The sequence below is a fragment of the Haemaphysalis longicornis genome, unplaced genomic scaffold, assembly GCF_048455015.1.
Source record: "Haemaphysalis longicornis isolate Haplotype H1 unplaced genomic scaffold, Haemaphysalis longicornis Haplotype H1 scaffold_2, whole genome shotgun sequence".
Classification (NCBI taxonomy): Eukaryota; Metazoa; Arthropoda; class Arachnida; order Ixodida; family Ixodidae; genus Haemaphysalis; species Haemaphysalis longicornis.
In genome coordinates, this window is record NW_027526295.1 from 224,028,325 (window position 1) to 224,045,378 (window position 17,054).

A 17,054-nucleotide genomic window follows, 5' to 3' on the forward strand; every position below is an offset into this window, starting at 1 on the left:
TATGTTGTTTCATTTATCGGAGCACGAATGGGAACGTCGTGTGAATCCCCATATAGAGACAGAAAAATGTAGAGAAATGTAGAGAAATGTAGAGGAATGTAGAGGAATGTAGAGACAGCGAAGGGACCGACACCCGCGTTACCTGATCGAGCACCTCCTGGTTCTCGTCTTTCTTTATTGCGTGCTTACGCTCCTACCCCGCTGCCCGCCCTCTTCGTCCTCTTTTCTGGTTGAGCTGCAAGGCGCGTGGCGCTTCCCGCCTCAGCTTTCCCGCAGGAAATTCAACATCCTCCTCTCAAGTTTTCAGTTCGTCGTTTCCGTTGACGTTCAGCTTCGCGTGCCTTCGTGATCGAAACCGGCTATTTCTTTTTATAGTGGACTGCGCTGAGGTCAGCCCAAACGCTGACGGGGCTGAAGAGACGCGCATGCGCAGTAGAGTGCGGAAGCGGACAACAAGGGAGGGAGGGACACAGCACCGAGCATGAGGTGCTTCGCATCTAAAACATTTGTTTTAAGTTGTCGAACCGATATGTCAGTACTGTGCTCTCCGCCATGTTTCACGGCTGCTGCTGCTGCTGCTGTTGATGTGCAGGTGGCTCAAAGTCCATCGCCGCATACACCGCACCGATGGGATTTGTAGAACAAACGTGGCGCGAAAGGCAACGATTTCTTTCTGTGCAAGGTAGTGATGGGGTGCCTACAGTGGCACGTGTCCAGTCGTGGGCAGATATCCTCTCATTATCGTCATAATCTTTTTACATTTGCAGCGTTACCATCCTTTTTCGGTCTCTCTGACTGAGACGCTTGGTCATTCGCTCTTGTGAGCCTTACCGGAGTCCCTCAACGCTTTTCCGGTCACGAAACTCCGGCCGCAGTTTGATACAGGGACAAAAGCTACCGCAAGGGTTGCCGCTGTCAGGGAGGGGGCACTCCGCGCCACCCGCGCGCAAAGCGCACCGCTCAAGCGGCTGCCCGTTCGAGGCAGTTGTTAAGTGCGCGGAGAATAGTGTGCTGTCACTCACCTTTAGTTTGACATACAATGGGGTCTCTGTCTCTCTGTAGTGTCGGGGGAAACTACCGCATTAGTGCGTGATAGGCGCGGGTGCGTCCTGGTCGGCTGTTTCCTTGTAAGTTATGCATGTTCATTAATTGGTAATTTTTGTATTGTAGCTAGATCGTGGGGCCAGAGCTGAATTGGGAAAGGCGCGATGCCGCATCAGGAGTTGTAAGGCCCAAGGTACGCAGTTAGTTTCCGTTTCGTTATGGGCCTAGAGTGTCGGAACGACGGCGGAGGTAAGTGACGAGGGACTGACACGTTCTTTTGTTATGCGCGCGCTGTGTTGACAAACGCGGGAATTTCGTCGGCGTTTGGCATAATTTCGGACCGCCCGAGGGTTGATGGCCAGCGCTCGGAGTTGCTTTTAGTAGGTTTGTTTTTGTCGGTCTTGTACTTGTGCATATATGTTTATGAGTGAGAGTGTGGATCATGTGATCATTTCTGCACGAACATTGGGTGAATGTTGTTGGGGCCAATCAGAGCCCTAAATTGCGTTTGTAGGGCCTCCTTCTCACTTTGTGCCGGGACATGCCTTTGGAGGCGTAGTGTTTGTGTAATAAAACCGAAGTGTTTGACGCTTTTTGCAGGTCGATCGAAAGAGGGCAAATGCTGGGAGGCCCTTTGGAGATAATTATGTTTAGCTAAGTGCATTTAAGAATTGTTTCCTTGTAAATTATGTATGTTCGTTAATTGGTAAGTTTTGTATTGTAGCCAAATGTCGTCCGTAGATTATCGGCTGATGCACTGAGTACATGAATATAAGGCATACAAAAAGACAACAAATAGGAAGGGAAATAAATACAAAATAAAAAAAAGTGTGGATACATAAAAAGAGGAAAGCGATCAAGGAACGCAAAACATTCGCTGAACAACAAGATGTCAGAGGTTGTGTGCAGCGTGTGCACTAATGGACACATAGTCGAGAAATATAATCCCACCCAGGGAAAGTTTATCAAGGTAAACACGCATGCCTACATCGACACGCATGTGAATCAACTTCCCCAACTTATACAGCAAGTCATTACTCGCCTTCCGCCCATTGACCCATCCAAAGAGCCCCCGAGAAAGATCCCACCTCCGCGTCCGCAGATTAATCTCATGACTGCTCCAATAATTGCACTGCAATGGAACTGCCGCAGCTTCCAGCCCCAACGCACTACTTTACTGATGAAGATTAAACGAACCCAGCCTTCATTTATTCTCCTCCAAGAAACACACGGAACTCCAAGCATCCCCGGTTACGTTGCACACACAAACCCATCAATCACTCAACTAACACGCGGTCGCTGCAAAGTAAAATCAGCTATCACCCCAGGGTATGCCGCGATTCTTGTACAGTCTCATATCGCGACCTCACCGATCGTCCTCCCTGAGTTCTCTTCCTGTAATCACGAAGTCGTTGCAGTTCTCACGTGCCTTCCTACTGGCCGCAAAATTATTCTGGTCTCAGCCTACTATAAACCTATCGAGAGTAGCTCACGCTTCTCCGAGTTTGCCTGGATCCCGGCTCTCATCACCCATCACCCAAATATTCCAATACTAGTTGGTGGTGACTTCAACGCCCCTCACCCTCAATGGGGTTACAGCCGCACCTCTGCTCGAGGAAGCTCTCTCGCCGACACCATGGATATCCACAATTTCATTCTTATCAATGAACCATTCCAAAAGACAAGAATTGGCCTTCATAAAGCCCAGGAAGACACCACACCGGACCTCACTTGGGCAACGCCCGGTCTCATCAAGGGCTGGTCCCCATACTCTACAACTTGGGGTAGCGATCACTTCCCCCTCCTTATAACGTTTCATGGAAAGAAAACGCGTACCAAGCAAACCCTATCACGACTTGAGTGGGACATTTTCCGCGAACATATAGATCAAAAAGACCCTCCCACCTCATTCGATGATTTCACGAATCTCATTCGAACTGGTACCCAAGCAGCCACCGAAGAAATCGAGTGCTCTTCAGACACACCGGCCCTCGATGCCCACCTCACAAACCTCTGGAAAAAAGTACACTTTTTCACACAATTGTACCGAACTACCGGCAAACGCCATTCAATCCTTGTCCGCATCCGCCGCCAGTATAAACTCATCACGTCATATCAACGTCACCTTTCTCACAACCACTGGAATAACCTCTGTGCAACGGTCGGTCATGGAAAAGGTCTTCGGGCTCTATGGAAGATCCACCAAAGTCTTGGCCCTAAGAAAAAACAGCGACTTCCCCTCTTTTCTACTCTCACTCTCACAAAAGACCCTGTCACCGTTGAGCATGATATTATTGTGGCTTTCTTCCCCCACGCCCAACTCAATCCCCCTACCCCTCTTCCATACATACCTATTTCCTCGCCGCAGGACGACCTCGACCTTCCCTTCACCTTCCATGAACTTCACACGGCCATTCATCAAAATAAACCCAAATCTGCCCCTGGACATGACGGTGTAACTTGGAAACACCTCCGCAACTTGCCGAAGACTTCCCTTGTTGTCTTACTTGACCATGTTAACCGCTGCTGGGAAACTGGTGAAGTTCCTGAACCTCTTAAGTTAACTCTCATCTTCCCTATTCCTAAACCCAAGAAGCCTGGTACTGGCCCAACTGACCTCACAAACCTCCGCCCCATCTCGCTCACTCCTGTGTTCTGTAAACTCATAGAACGGCTCATAAATAACCGTATGACCCATTACCTGGAATATGTACGGCCATACTTTCATCCTGCGCAGACTGGCTTCCGCCCAAACCTGAGCACTCACGCCTCTGGCTATTAAGCCGAGTGATAAATCGCTCTCATCATAACCACTCTCCTCCTGACCTGATACTAGCAGTGGACATACGTAAGGCTTTTGATCGCGTCAGCCAATTCGCCATACTAGAAGAACTGGCACACGCCTACCCAAGCGCCCGGGCTCAAATCTGGATCCGCAACTTCCTGAACGCTCGTCCAATACGAATTCAAGGATCGCACCCAGGCTGGAGTCCTCGCACATACTACCTTGACCGCAGGGTACCTCAGGGATCCATACTTTCATCCGATCCTATTTAACCTCGCCATGGCGAGGGTAACTCGAAATCTCGAACGTGACTCTGCTGCCCGCTTCACAATATATGCTGATGACGTAACCATATGGACTGAATCAGCCGACTTTTTATGCCCGGAAGACATGCAAACCGAACTCCAAGCCGCAGTAAATAGCCTTGAATGCTCCTTGGCCACTCTTGGTCTCGAATTGGCCCCTGAAAAAACCGAATTCTTACCCGTATTTGGCCACAAACCCCCTCCGCACTATAATCCTCTAACTCTTCTTCTCGCCGGTACCCCTATAACCGCTAGTTTCCAACCCATGCGATTACTCGGAATCCCAATCGGACACAAAAACAGCCCGTCAGTATGGCTACAACAACTCTAACCTAAATGGAAAACAATTCAACATGCCATACGTCGCCTGTCGAACAAATTTGGTGGAGCAAGCCAGAAGGCGACCCAAACATTAGCACAAGCTGTCGCCATTGGTACTATAACTTACGCAGCCCAATCCTACGACCTTAACAAAACGCACATGAGAATACTTCAAAATCTGCACAGAGCCACCCTTCGCACCATCAGTGGACTACCCAAACATACTCGTCTTGAGAACCTGCAAGCTGCAGTTGCTCTTCCCCCTTTGGAAAATATCATTCAAGAGCAAGTACATCAATCCCTTCATAAACGCTCATTAACTCATCAAGGTGTCTCCATCATCGCCTGGGACAATCTGAAGCCGTTACAACCCAACGACATCCCACCGCCTTTGGCTCCCTGGAACCGCCCTTCTGTCACGGACTCTACAGCCACCCATCCCGTCCCGCGTAACGCCCACCCCGTCCGCGCAGCCCGCATCAACGCCCTCCGGAACAGTAAACGCCCCCAAGAAATTGATATTTACACCGACGCAAGGATAGCTAATCCACTAGTTGGCACCGCATGGACATCACCTCATCTCCCCTCCATCCAAGGCAAACGAACCCTTAATATTCCATGTGCTACCATTCTGGAAGCGGAACTCCATGCCATCATTCAAGCCATCGACTTCCTCATGTTCGACTTTCACTCCTCCGTCCCTTCACAAATACGCATCCTGACGGACTCATTCGAAGCCCTAAAGACACTACAAATTCCCACATCGACCAATCCCATTGTCAACAAAATCCTGCATCAGATCTCCATCCTAAAATCTAGCGGCATCCGTCTTCGCATCGACTGGTCGCCTGGACACGAGGAGTCCTCACCGGGGAACCAGGCAGCTCACTCGGCTGCACGGGAGTGTATAACCTCCAGTCCTCCGCTGCTACCCAACTTGGCTCCTCCGCCTCCTGAGTCATTACCGCCAGCCATACAGATTCTACGGTACAAAAAAGACAAAAAAGACCGCCTCAAGACCCTCACTCCAACCGGCTTTTTATCTGCTCTACCCCCACTCCCAAGATCAGCCGAAATTTTTATGAACAAATATTTTGCAAATGATAGCTTAACCCCAGAGACATTCCGTAAATGGTACACCCCATCCCTGCCGCCTCGATGTCCCTTCTGCGCCTCCCTCACACCCGCCAATCTCCGGCACCTAATTTGGCACTGTCCCAAATTTACGCGTTACAGAAACTTCAAGCCTCCCCCAAATGCCTCCTCCTCATACATCGACCCTCGAACACTGGAACCCTCCACGCTGACTTTAATTGCCCACTACTCTCTGGAAAGCGGTCTAGCGCGAGCAGTTTAGAGCCGTGAGCCTGCTCTCCTCACCCCACGTGGCCTCTTCCGCCTTCGTAAGGAGCCAACTAGCTTCAACTTGAACGGTTTATTTTCAAGATGTCCCAAGCCTCGAATATCCGACCCTCTACTCCCACTTCCCCCACTTGACCTAGTGTCTTCCAAATGTAATAAAGGCTATCTCCTCCTCCTCCTCCTTTTCGGTAAGCCGCACCTTTGTAGTGTTTGGTCCAAGCGGCGCCGATGGTGCCTTGTGACGCCAGCAGAAGGTCTCTCTAACTACCGGGGGTAATTAACGCATTAGAGCGTGCAAAGCGCGGGTGGGTCCTTATCGGTCGGGGGGGTTACGCTCGATGCGGCGTCATTCGTGGGGCCAGAAATGAATTGGGAAAGGAGCGCAGTGGCACCTAGAGAACTTGTACCGTCCAAGGCGCGCAGTGAGGCTCAAATTCGTTACGGGTCCACAGTGTCACCACGACGCGTCACCATATATGTGACGAAGGACTGACAGCTCATTTTGTGATTCCAGAGCCCCGCAATGCTTTTGCGGGACTCTGGCAATGCACACGCCATGTTGACAAAGGCGGAAATTTCGTCGGCGCTGAGCATAATTTCGGCACGGGTCGCAAAAATAATACTTTAGAGAGGCTCCCCGAGGGTCGATTGCCAGCGCTCACAGTTGCTATCAGTCGGTTATCTAAAAGTTGCGATCGACGAAATCCTTCAAACGTCGAAAATAACCTGCCGACGCCGTTCGATTCCGAGGGAAGCTAGCGTCGTCGACGAAGTGCGCCGGTATCGTCTGCCCCCTCCGTGCTCCCAGCGCCGCCGCGCGGCGGCTTCGGTGACATATCAAACTCCTTCCATAGCGTTACGGCGGAGTTTCGTGACCAGAAAAGAACGGAAGGACTCTGGCTTTACGCATACGTAATTAGCGGAAACGTGCTTTGCTACTTATTGCTACTTGTGTAATGCTCAAGTTTCAACAGCAGTACGCGGTAAACGTCTCTAACCTACGTTTCCAAGTCGAATGCCAGAGCTCATTCGCTAAATTCCCCTTTAGTAAGCTAGGATAATCGAGCTGAGGTGGTCCAGAGTTTCCGTGCTCGTTTCGCATACCGAAGGAACGTGGTTTTATTCCGACCCTGCGCATGTATCTATGCAACATTCTCAATTACCGTATTTACCCGATTCTAACGCGCACCTTTTTTCCGCAAAAAAAGGCCGAAAAATCGCATGCGCGTTAGAATCGGATACGAAACCGAAACTGCCGAAACAGCTGAAATTATGTTCCACCTATCGCCATCGCCATCTCGAGATAGCGCCAAAGCTTTTAGCAACAATTTTTCGGATCTAGGCGCCTAGGCTTTTCTTTCGGCGTTCACACAAATCGTCAAATTATTCCACTTGCGTGCTTGATAACAACAATGGCAGCAGCGGCAACGAAGGTGCGCCGCTTCCGCGGCTTACGAGCGGCTCTCGCGCGTTCACAACGAGCGGTTGGCTGAAGCGTATGCCTCTGGAGAAGCTCGCGGGATGGGCGTGCGAGGCATGGGCCACGATCCCATGGAACATGGTTGAACGTTCGTTCGGAAGTGTGGCATCGCGAACGCACTTGACGGCACCAATGCCGAGATGTTGTGGTCAGCGGAGAGCGACGAGGAGTGAGATGAGCGAGATTACTGCGGGAAATAAATCGCCTGTTTTTCTCGCATTCGTTTTTCTTGCTCACAAAGTTCCTTGCGCGTTACAAACGGAGGTGCAAGTTTTTTCGTTTTTTTGCCTGGAAAATCAGGTGCGCGTTAGAATCGGGGGCGCGTTAGAATCGGGTAATTACGGTAGTTACTTTGTTTATAAAGGCTTCGAGCAAAGAATAGTCCGAGCGTATATTCTTTGAACTGTTTCTTTGAGCAGTCGGCGATTTTTGGTACCGTCTATCAACCATTTCGTGGGCCATGGACGCTGGATTTTCGAAGAACGTAGTTAACGAATGCTTCCGCTTTTCAAATTGTCACAGCGCGTTTTTATAGGGTCAGATATTTGTGTTCATAGAGGTGATTGTGTTCCAAGAATACATGTTTGAACAGTGTCGGTTTCATAACAACTTACTTACTATGGTCAAGTCCTGAAAGTAAGGCGAATCGGCGGCTCTCTTGTACAGAATGCTGTGCATGTCGGTAAAGCGGTTCCACTGCCCTCGAAGGTCGTACGCCAGGACGTTGAACCAGTCGACGTATCTGCGAGGGAGAAAGAGGGAGAGAGAGAGAGAAAAAAGAAAATCACGCAAGTTTCTCTTTACCTTTACATTCACATTTAGCGTTACGTAAACAAACATCAACCCTTGTAGCTCTGTCATTGACGTCATCACTTGGCTTGTACTCAAGAAATACTCGTACACAAATATACTTTCTAACAAAACAGAAACGAGTAAATTGTGGCCACCAGGTGCACGTTTGTGATTCCGCGGTCATTCGAACCACTTTTCGTGTCCAATGATGGCGACAGGTGGAGGCGAGAAGTAACTTCGTTTACTAAAAACTACCAATATTCCCATGTTTATTGCACTGTTTTCGACGACTGATCTTCTCAAATTGGCCTGGTAAGCGGATTTCCGGGTTATCTGTTCATGAGGGATGCTGTTAGGGTCTCACTGGGTGACTGTCTTCTTTACACAGGACTCGTGTTTGTGAGGTGGCTCTTTTTTGCCCTATGGAAATGAGACTGCAGCCTTTCTGGCGTCTAAATGTTCGCAGTCTGACACCTTTCCCACTTTGGAGGCTTCGGAGGTCCTGGCACCTAAACGCGCTCCCCGGACTCGAGCGCTGTTCACTAATAAGTATACAATTTCATATAGCGCCCGCTTTTGCGCATCGCGATAATTAACAGGGCTCGTCGCGAATTCACGTGCGCTTGCCTCTTCAGAGGTTCTATTTCTACCTCTGCTGAGCAGCAATGTCTGTCGCCCATCTTAGAGAGACAGTCAAATCATCACTTCTTTGCTTCTCGGTGGATTGAGGTCAGCATTAAAAGTCAATTTCGACCGCGCAAGTTCACGCTTTCTGCACGGGTCGTTCTTTTTGTTAGCAACAAGTAGCGCACTTTTTTTTGGCCCCAATAACGATATGCCGCGATGGAAATACCCTGAGAGCTGCTTAGGATTTTTTGACGCCCTCCTTCGAAGTTGTGAAACATGCAAATTTAAGTACCGGAAAAAAGTGTGGGTCTTCGATTTGTTATAGTCCTCGAAATGGGAAATTAAAATATGCTCTTTTCGGTCCAGCTTGCAGCTGGTGGGGAGTTTTGGTGGGAATTCTGAAGTGATTCATGGAGTAATGTCCCCAGAACACAGCTGAATTTTTCTTCTTGCTGAACTTTTTGAAGCCAGGGAATCTCGTATATGACATCCAGACCTGCAGGTCATATGACCTGCAGATCGTCAAACCGTCATTTCGCAGACCTGGAAAATGACCTGCAGTATTGTATACAAAAATGTGAAATGGGAGGCGAGAAAACAAAGTGACAAGCGTAAAAAAAGGAATGACTTTATTCTTGAACCGCATACCGATATATCTGCCCTTTTAGAAGATGCGCTGAGTAGAGGAAACGTGGTGATGAAATGGTACGTAAAGACACAATGAATAAACAGAAGAATAAAATAACAAGAAAGAAGTATAAAAATAAGAACTTGAAAATATCGTCGCATGTCTTTAAACTTCGTTTGTTAAGAGGACATTGAAGTGAGTTCTAGCCATTAATTGCCTAGCTAGAACAAAGCCAAGAATACAAAGCCATGCTCTGGGTTTTCCCGTCCTATTTTTATGCATTGTTTAATTAACAAGAAAAGTTCTCCATGTTCTCCTTCTCCATGCTGAACTGCTGACGTCGGCCATGAGGACGCACCGCCATATTCACAGAGGTAACCTTAGCGCAGTGGTTCTCAGCCATGGCTGCGCCTAGGGGCCCCTTTTGGGCTTGTGAAATTGATGGGGGACCCCACCATGAAATTTATGTCGATCGGTGACATAATGTCACACAATTTGCACTTGCAGCTTACGTCTCCCACACACTTACTCAATGCCCACCTTTTGTGCTTAACTTTTATGATGATGCGCGTCATAACGGTAAACAATGTGCTCTTAAATCTAAGTCTTCTAAACGCTAATGTGCTGCCTCTTCTGTGTCTGTTTCTTTTCCCTCATAGCTGACGTGTTGTGCAAAAAGCCGTTGTTAAACATACATGTTATGCGGCGAAGCCACCTTTTTGTATTGTCAGCAAGTTCTGGCAAAATGGAGGAAAGAACGGCAGGAGGAAAAGTTTTGGAGGAGGTTTCGCGGACCCCTCAAATGCTTTCGCGGACCCCGGGGGGTCCGCGGACCCCCATTTGAGAACCACTGCTTTAGCGGATTTAGGGAATGTCTAACATGTATAACCCGTGCGTGAATAAATAAATATTCGAGATTCACTTTAATATAAATTATAATTAAAATTGCTGAGGCTGAAATAGTAATTAATACATTGATGACTATTGTGACGCCATTAGAGTAGTTGGCGTGTGTCGTTTTTTTTCTCTTACTGCTCAGGTCACATAAACTATGTCTGTTGGGTTACCAAGAAATTCAAATAATTGAACTAAACAATGCAGCCACAAATAACCATCAGTTTAAGCCAATTCAGTGTACTCTTAAGAAACACCTTTCCGCCACCGTCGTTAAGAGCAATCGATGGTGTACCAATGTCACTCCCATGAGCATACCTGCCAGCATGCTGTGGACTTCTGGAATGCTACTCACATTTCCATGCCGGCGATGTTGTAGCCGTTATCCAGGTAGTTCTCTTCCAAAGGAACAGCAGTGGTTAGGTACAGTGGGTGAGCAGCGAAGGCTTCTTTCAGTTCCTGAGAAGTAGAGACAATCCCGTGTCATGCGCAGGGCGGCGGTTCGTGCAGTGTATATATATATATTCCACTTTTTTTCTTTCCAAATTCTTTATCTGTTTCGATGACCCACCACATCCTCCCCTTTGCTTTCCGAGGTTTTTTTGACTGCCAATCCTTATTTCAGGCTTATTTCAACGAGCCCCTCATTTCCTATTCTGATTCGCTACATGCATAGCGAGGGCCTCTGTTCTGGTAGTCTTGGTGCCATAAGGAGCTTAAGAGGGTTCAACGCTGTTCGACCACTCTCGACATGTCGTAGACACTCGAGTCACGGCCCGGGGGTTAAAAAGAAGGTCCCATTCACCCCGAGTAGTCCGAGTGGCGCTGGCTACCACTCCAAGCGCAGCAAAAAAAAAAAAAAACAACAACAAAAACCTGAACATAAATATTCGAGAAACTGGAGGGGAAAATAATCTCGCTGGTAGCGTAGTGGTCATCGCACCAGACCAGTATTCTGGAGGTCGTGGGTTTGGATCCCACCCGGCGGGCATTTTTTCTCCACTTTCTTTCTTTCTTTCTTTCTTTCTTTCTTTCTTTCTTTCTTTCTTTCTTTCCAAATTCTTTTTCTGTTTCGATAACCTACCATATCCTCCCCTTTGCTTTCTGAGGTTTTCTTGACTGAGGTTTTCCCAGAAACTCACACAGAGCGCGAAAAAATAAGGTAAGCAGAGACAGAGACACACGAGAAAAACATTAGAAAATAAAAATAAAAGTTTTCTGACGTTTCAGGAAGAGGACTTCCTTTCTTCAGAGTACAGAATAAGTTGGTTTCAGGGTCATGTACATACAGAAAATGTAGCAAGGCCAAGGGCAGGCAAGGGAAGGGAGAGTTTGAACAATGGGATCATGGTTGGTGGGCAGAAAAACAATGACAGAAGTGGAAGAGGGAAAAAAGAATAACAAGAACCCACAGTCATGCGGTACGAACATGAGAAAAAAGAGCGAAACAAGGAAAGAAACAGAACGAAAAAAAGAATATAAAAAATTAACAAGGTAATTTCCCCTTTTCCTCGTGGCAACAGGGGTGAAAGAGGGGTCAAACAAGATATGCCCATGCACGCATTTGACATCGCCCCCCCCCTCAAAAAAAAAAAATGAAACAGAAGGGGGGAAAAAGAGGGGTGAAAACAAGATATGCCCTTCCAAGCATTTTGCATGGGCGTAAAGAAAGATAACAAAGAAATCACAGTCGCCTGGTATGAACATGAGAGAGAAGTACGAATAAAAAGAAATTAACAAGGTAAGTGGTATTTTCAGTGTCCCGTGGCAACCGGGGGCAAGAGAGGGTCCAAAGAAGATATGCCCATGTACGCAAAAGGCGAACATCTGGCCATACACACCCGCTCTAAGTGTCAGAGTCAGGTGATTGAAACGTGAGAATACTATACTTGGCCTTGGCTTCTGTTGGTGGGAGGCAAGGGTCGCGCCCGAAAGCAGTAAGACAGGCAGTTTCGACAGGAAATGAGTGTACATTCGTATACAAAGAGCAGAAATAAGCAGGAAAAAAGAAAAAGAAAGAAAAGACAGGGTCAAACAAGTCCTTCCGAATGCGACCTTCAGAAGCCTATTTAGGGCCCCTTTAAGGCTGGGTTGCGTGGGTTCCTGCTTCTGGCACACTACTTAATAAGCTCGAAGTCTGCGAAGCGTAAAAACACGGCGTCATAAAAACGCCTGCAAATTTTCCCTCACTGATTTATATGCGTGAATTCTAGAGATTTCTCTGCAGATGTGTGTACTAGTTTGCACAGCCCGACAGCTAGCGCAAATGGCTAGCTAAGCCTGCCTTTGTGAAGGACACAGAAACTGACACTCCCTGTCAAGCTATATACATATATTATTCTGTCTTATTTCACTGAGCCCCTCATTTCCCATTTCCCATTTCTGATTCGCTATATATATATATATATATATATATATATATATATATATATATATAAGGTTAGTAGAGACAGAGACAAACGAGATAGACGTAGAAAATAGAAATAAGTTTACTGACGTTTCACGGAGAGGACTCCCTTTCTCTGAAACTTCAGTAAACTTATTTCTATTTTCTACATCTTTCTCGTTTGTCTCTGTCTCTACTAACCTTATTTTTTTCGCGCTCTGTGTGAGTTTTTATCTTTTCAGACTATATATATATATATATCTGTGTGTGTGTGTGTGTGTGTGTGTGTGTGTGTGTGTGTGTGTGTGTGTGTGTGTGTGTGTGTGTGTGTGTGTGTGTGTGTGTGTGTGTGTGTGTGTGTGTGTGTGCGTGTGTGTGCGTGTGTGTGCGTGTGTGTGTGCGTGTGTGTGTGTGTGTGTGTGTGTGTGTGTGTGTGTGTGTGTGTGTGTGTGTGTGTGTGTGTGTGTGTGTGTGTGTACTTTGCATTCAGTGTGCATCGCTGCCAATTTTCGATAGAAAAGTGCACTTCTCAAACGAATATTCATGCTGCTAGTCATCATCACCGGTCACAGTAATTGGTTCAAATATTAAACTGGTTAATCGGAGTTGACGAAAAGCGAAGCAGTCGCGAGTGCGTCGACGAATAAGAGACGTATTTAGAGACGTTCAGCGACAGCTGAATACCCCTAGATAACACGTGGTCAATCACACCATCAGGTTTTAAGAATTCACTGCACGCTTATCTTCAACTGAGTGTTTTTATGAACACGGAACAATTTGGCGCCTTTGAATACTGCTGCTCTGGGGTCAACACGCTCGTTTCGGTCATTAAATACTGAAAGCCGCTGAAGGCTGACAAACCGCATTATTTTAAAAATTTATATATAAATGTCTACGAGGAACGACAACTACTATTGATTGTGACGTTTCACGCACCGAAGCTACACAGGCGATGAGGCGCGCTGTAGTGGAGGGCTCCTGTTTAATTTCGATCACCTGATGATCTTCAACCTGCGCCGAAATCTCGAACAGAGGCGTTGTCGCTTTTCGCCTCGATCAGAAAAGCAGCCGTCGCGGCCGGGAATCGAACCCGCGTCCTTGGACTCAGCAGCACAACGCCATAGCCACTGGGCCAACACGACGGACTAACTTCTTTAACTTCCGGCGCTATTTCATTTTCCTGTGTGTGTGTGTGGGGGGGGGGGGGGTGTAACTGTGTATGTGAGCAAATGAAATCCTATGTGGAAATTTTATACTTGATTGACTTTACCGAGAATGTATGCACTATAGTGACGGCCCTCTTTTATTTTCATGACGATTGTTTCGTGGGTCTTCTTGGTGGGACACTCCGTCCGAGCCCTGGTCGCTGTGTTTCATACCTTCAATCTCAACGTCAAACCAAGGAAGCCTCTCGTCGTCACATTAAACAAAACACAGTGCCTTGTTTTCCAATCCTCCCTGGTTTTTCACAACCGTCGGGAAAGTCATGCCACAAGACGTTTTTTTTAAAGAAAACATGATTGTTGAGACATCATATGTATTTGGATTTCTGAGCCATATTAACTTGCCCGGCGAGACAGCTTTAGCACCTGGGCAACTCAAACTACGTTGGGCAAGCTTAAAATACGGCTGTTTTCAAACTGCGCTGAAGGATAGCTTCAAATAATTTAGCGTAATACATGCCAGCAATCATAGTTTCATTTAAGAGCCACGGCCACTCGATGGAAACAAGGACCTTGTTTCCATCGAGTGGCCCTGTCAGAGTATACACCTAAAATAATTTTTAAGCCACATTCGCATGGCACCGGGCTGCACTGCCGTTTTCCCAAACACCACCTGGCCGCTGAATGGCTGCTGAAGCGGCGGAGTCATCGCAGCCGTCTGAAACCATGATTACCATTTACAGACGGCATTCCATGAGATCACGTTTGTAGAGATGGCAGAGTCATCTTTCCGGTCACTGGTAATAGAATTAATTTGCATACGCGAGACAGGACGTTAGTGGAAGCTGCTTTCATGCGCGATGATCCCGGCAACTTCGAAGGCGCTCCGAAGCGGCACCCGGTGAGGCACCACCGATGTTCGGCGCCCCCGCGGAAAGTAGCGGCCGCAACTGGGAACTCCGCGGTCAGGCGCTCGCCCATTGCCGGCGCGCGATTCGGCAGGACGGACCTTGTTTCCATCGAGCGGCCGTGCCTGGAGCTTTCACTCTCTCCTCACGCCTCCGAAGAACTGTGGAAGCTATGACGTCACCAACCCGTCGCAAGACCACGTAGAGAAACAGGACAAGACCCTTGCGGTTTCGAGATACTCGCAGCCATTGGGTCCGCTCTGAGGTACGTCACGCTTTCTCTTTAGCAGCCGATGCGCATCCTCCGTCTACTACTTACTGCCCATCAGGGTCGACTGGCGGTCGGCCCGCTCACACTGCCGGGGGCCAGGGCTTCTCGCGTAGGCTCTGCTTGCGTCGGCGCGTCACTTTAAGAATGGGGGAACGAGCGCTTCAAGGCCAGATAGGGGGTCCAAACATAGCATGCTCACCCACGACAGTAATTGAATAGTTACACCGACGGCTAGCGGCCCGCAAGCGGTAGCGCATGCAGCGCTTTTGCACAGCCCTCTGAGGCCGGGTCGGGTCGAAAAGGCTTAGCATCGCCGCAATTATTCAGTCACCCCTTTACGAAGCCGTTCCGACTACGAGCACCAGTGGAATCTTTCACTGCACTATCACATGAATTTATAAACTAAACTTCACCATAAGCCCAGTTCTGGCGGGCGGTCCCAAGTTGTAGCTGCTGCGGTGTATGCCGTATTCTGCATACACAACACAGTGGGCTCGCCCTTGCCGACCGTTCAGGCAGATGCAAGCATGCTGCGGTCGCGCTTGTAGCGGCGTTCCCGCCTGCAGAGACGCTCGTGAGCGCTCGTGAGCACGTGTTTTGCGGCAACTGACGAATCTCTGGCTAGCAAAAAAAAAAAAAAAATCCAGCGCTGTTGTGAAGTGCTACCGCGCATCTAAAAATAAAATCCCAGCGCTAACGCTAAATATGAAAAGACAGCCTGCTTGGGAGGGGTCATCGTTGCCGCCGCATTCTCTAGAAGCCATTATGGATAATTGGAGACATGGGTACAAGTGTGCCACTTTTTCCCGAGATCACTTGCAGATCCCGCCACTGCTGCCTGCAGTCGATGACAAGCTGGTGGAAGTCAAAAATGCCGAGGATGACTTTGCATCCGCCACTCGCCGCGAAGAAGACGACGACCTCTGCGATGCATATGACGACGATTACTAGCACCGCAACTATGCAAATAAACAATGATATTGAACTTAACTATGTGTCCGGAAGCGCTCACCTACAACAGTTTCTCCATTGAAGTCTTGCGCGTCAGTGCAAGCTTCTCTGAATGTTCCCCTGGGGGCGCAAAAAACATTCTACCATAGGCATAAGCAGAATAATAGCCGTCATCACCATTATTATTGTTGTTGTTACTTTGATATTATCATGATCATTTACTTCCTTTGAGTACTTATGCAGGGGCTGCATTACAATGATTAGTGTACATAAGTAACCATAATCAACCCACAAACATAAAACCAAATCAAACCAAACCAAAGTGGCTAAGTTCTTCAGTTGAGCTTTAAGAAGCTTAAAGATTGTACATGTACGCCATGTACATCTACAAGTACGTCCATGTACAAGATAAGAAGACCTGGGGCTGTGGCATCGGCGCCCTCGTTCTTCCTCTGACGAGTTTAATCTGGCTTTCCAGATGATAAGAACATCTCCGGTCGGTGTTTACAAAGGATTTGGTGAGTGAGTTTGAAGAGGTCGCCGTGTTTAAAGTGTCTGTAGGCCTCCGGCGAATCAGGCAAAATTATTGCTCTGGGGTTGGAAGTCACGGCCAGGGCGACGGTTGTCTCTTACCCCTGGGCGGCGATTTCGTCTTTAGGATAGCCGAGCTTACAACTTTTTTCATGTGGTGTTGCAACTGCCACTGCCATCTTTCCCTCTTGCGGTCCGGCGACTTCCACGTATAAGGTATTCCGGTTGCTGTCCAATAGCCTTTCCAGGGACTCCACCCTGGTTGTTTTCCTCTCAACATAATTTAATGCGCGCATATTTCTAGCTATCCGGCTGATTGTAATGTTCGCTTTCATGTCCGCGATGAGACATAGCGGCTCTGGCTTCCCACCAGGGATGGTAAGTCCTAGCTGCTTCAGTTTTAATTTTCCATTGGTTGTTTGGGTTAGCAGCTTAATTTGGGCTTTCTTGTGCACGAGCTTCCCACAGGTTCTCCACTGTGTTGTTAACCCCGAGCTCCAGAAGTCTGATAATGGATGTCGTGTTCGGAATACCCAAGGTTCTGTTGCTGCCCCGCGTTCAGCTCCATCTCCTATGCCTTGTAGAATGTGTTGTTCCAGGGTCTTG

At 48.0% G+C, this 17,054-nt stretch overlaps 1 protein-coding gene and 1 non-coding gene across 2 annotated transcripts in view; one reads left to right on the top strand and one right to left on the bottom strand.

Moving 5' to 3' along the window:
* The window catches only part of LOC144170002 (endochitinase-like), a 44,180-nt gene that overhangs the window by 10,373 nt on the left and 16,753 nt on the right, over positions 1-17,054 (bottom strand). Inside the window, exons 4-5 of the mRNA XM_077699493.1 lie at positions 10,594-10,697; positions 7,916-8,039 (exon numbers count right to left, since the gene is read on the bottom strand). Of these exons, the coding sequence (XP_077555619.1) occupies positions 7,916-8,039; positions 10,594-10,697 (228 nt within the window). The remainder of the gene's footprint in view (positions 1-7,915; positions 8,040-10,593; positions 10,698-17,054) is intronic.
* Positions 11,155-11,227, top strand: Trnat-agu (transfer RNA threonine (anticodon AGU)). Its single transcript has one exon. It is a non-coding gene; the product is annotated as a tRNA-Thr (tRNA).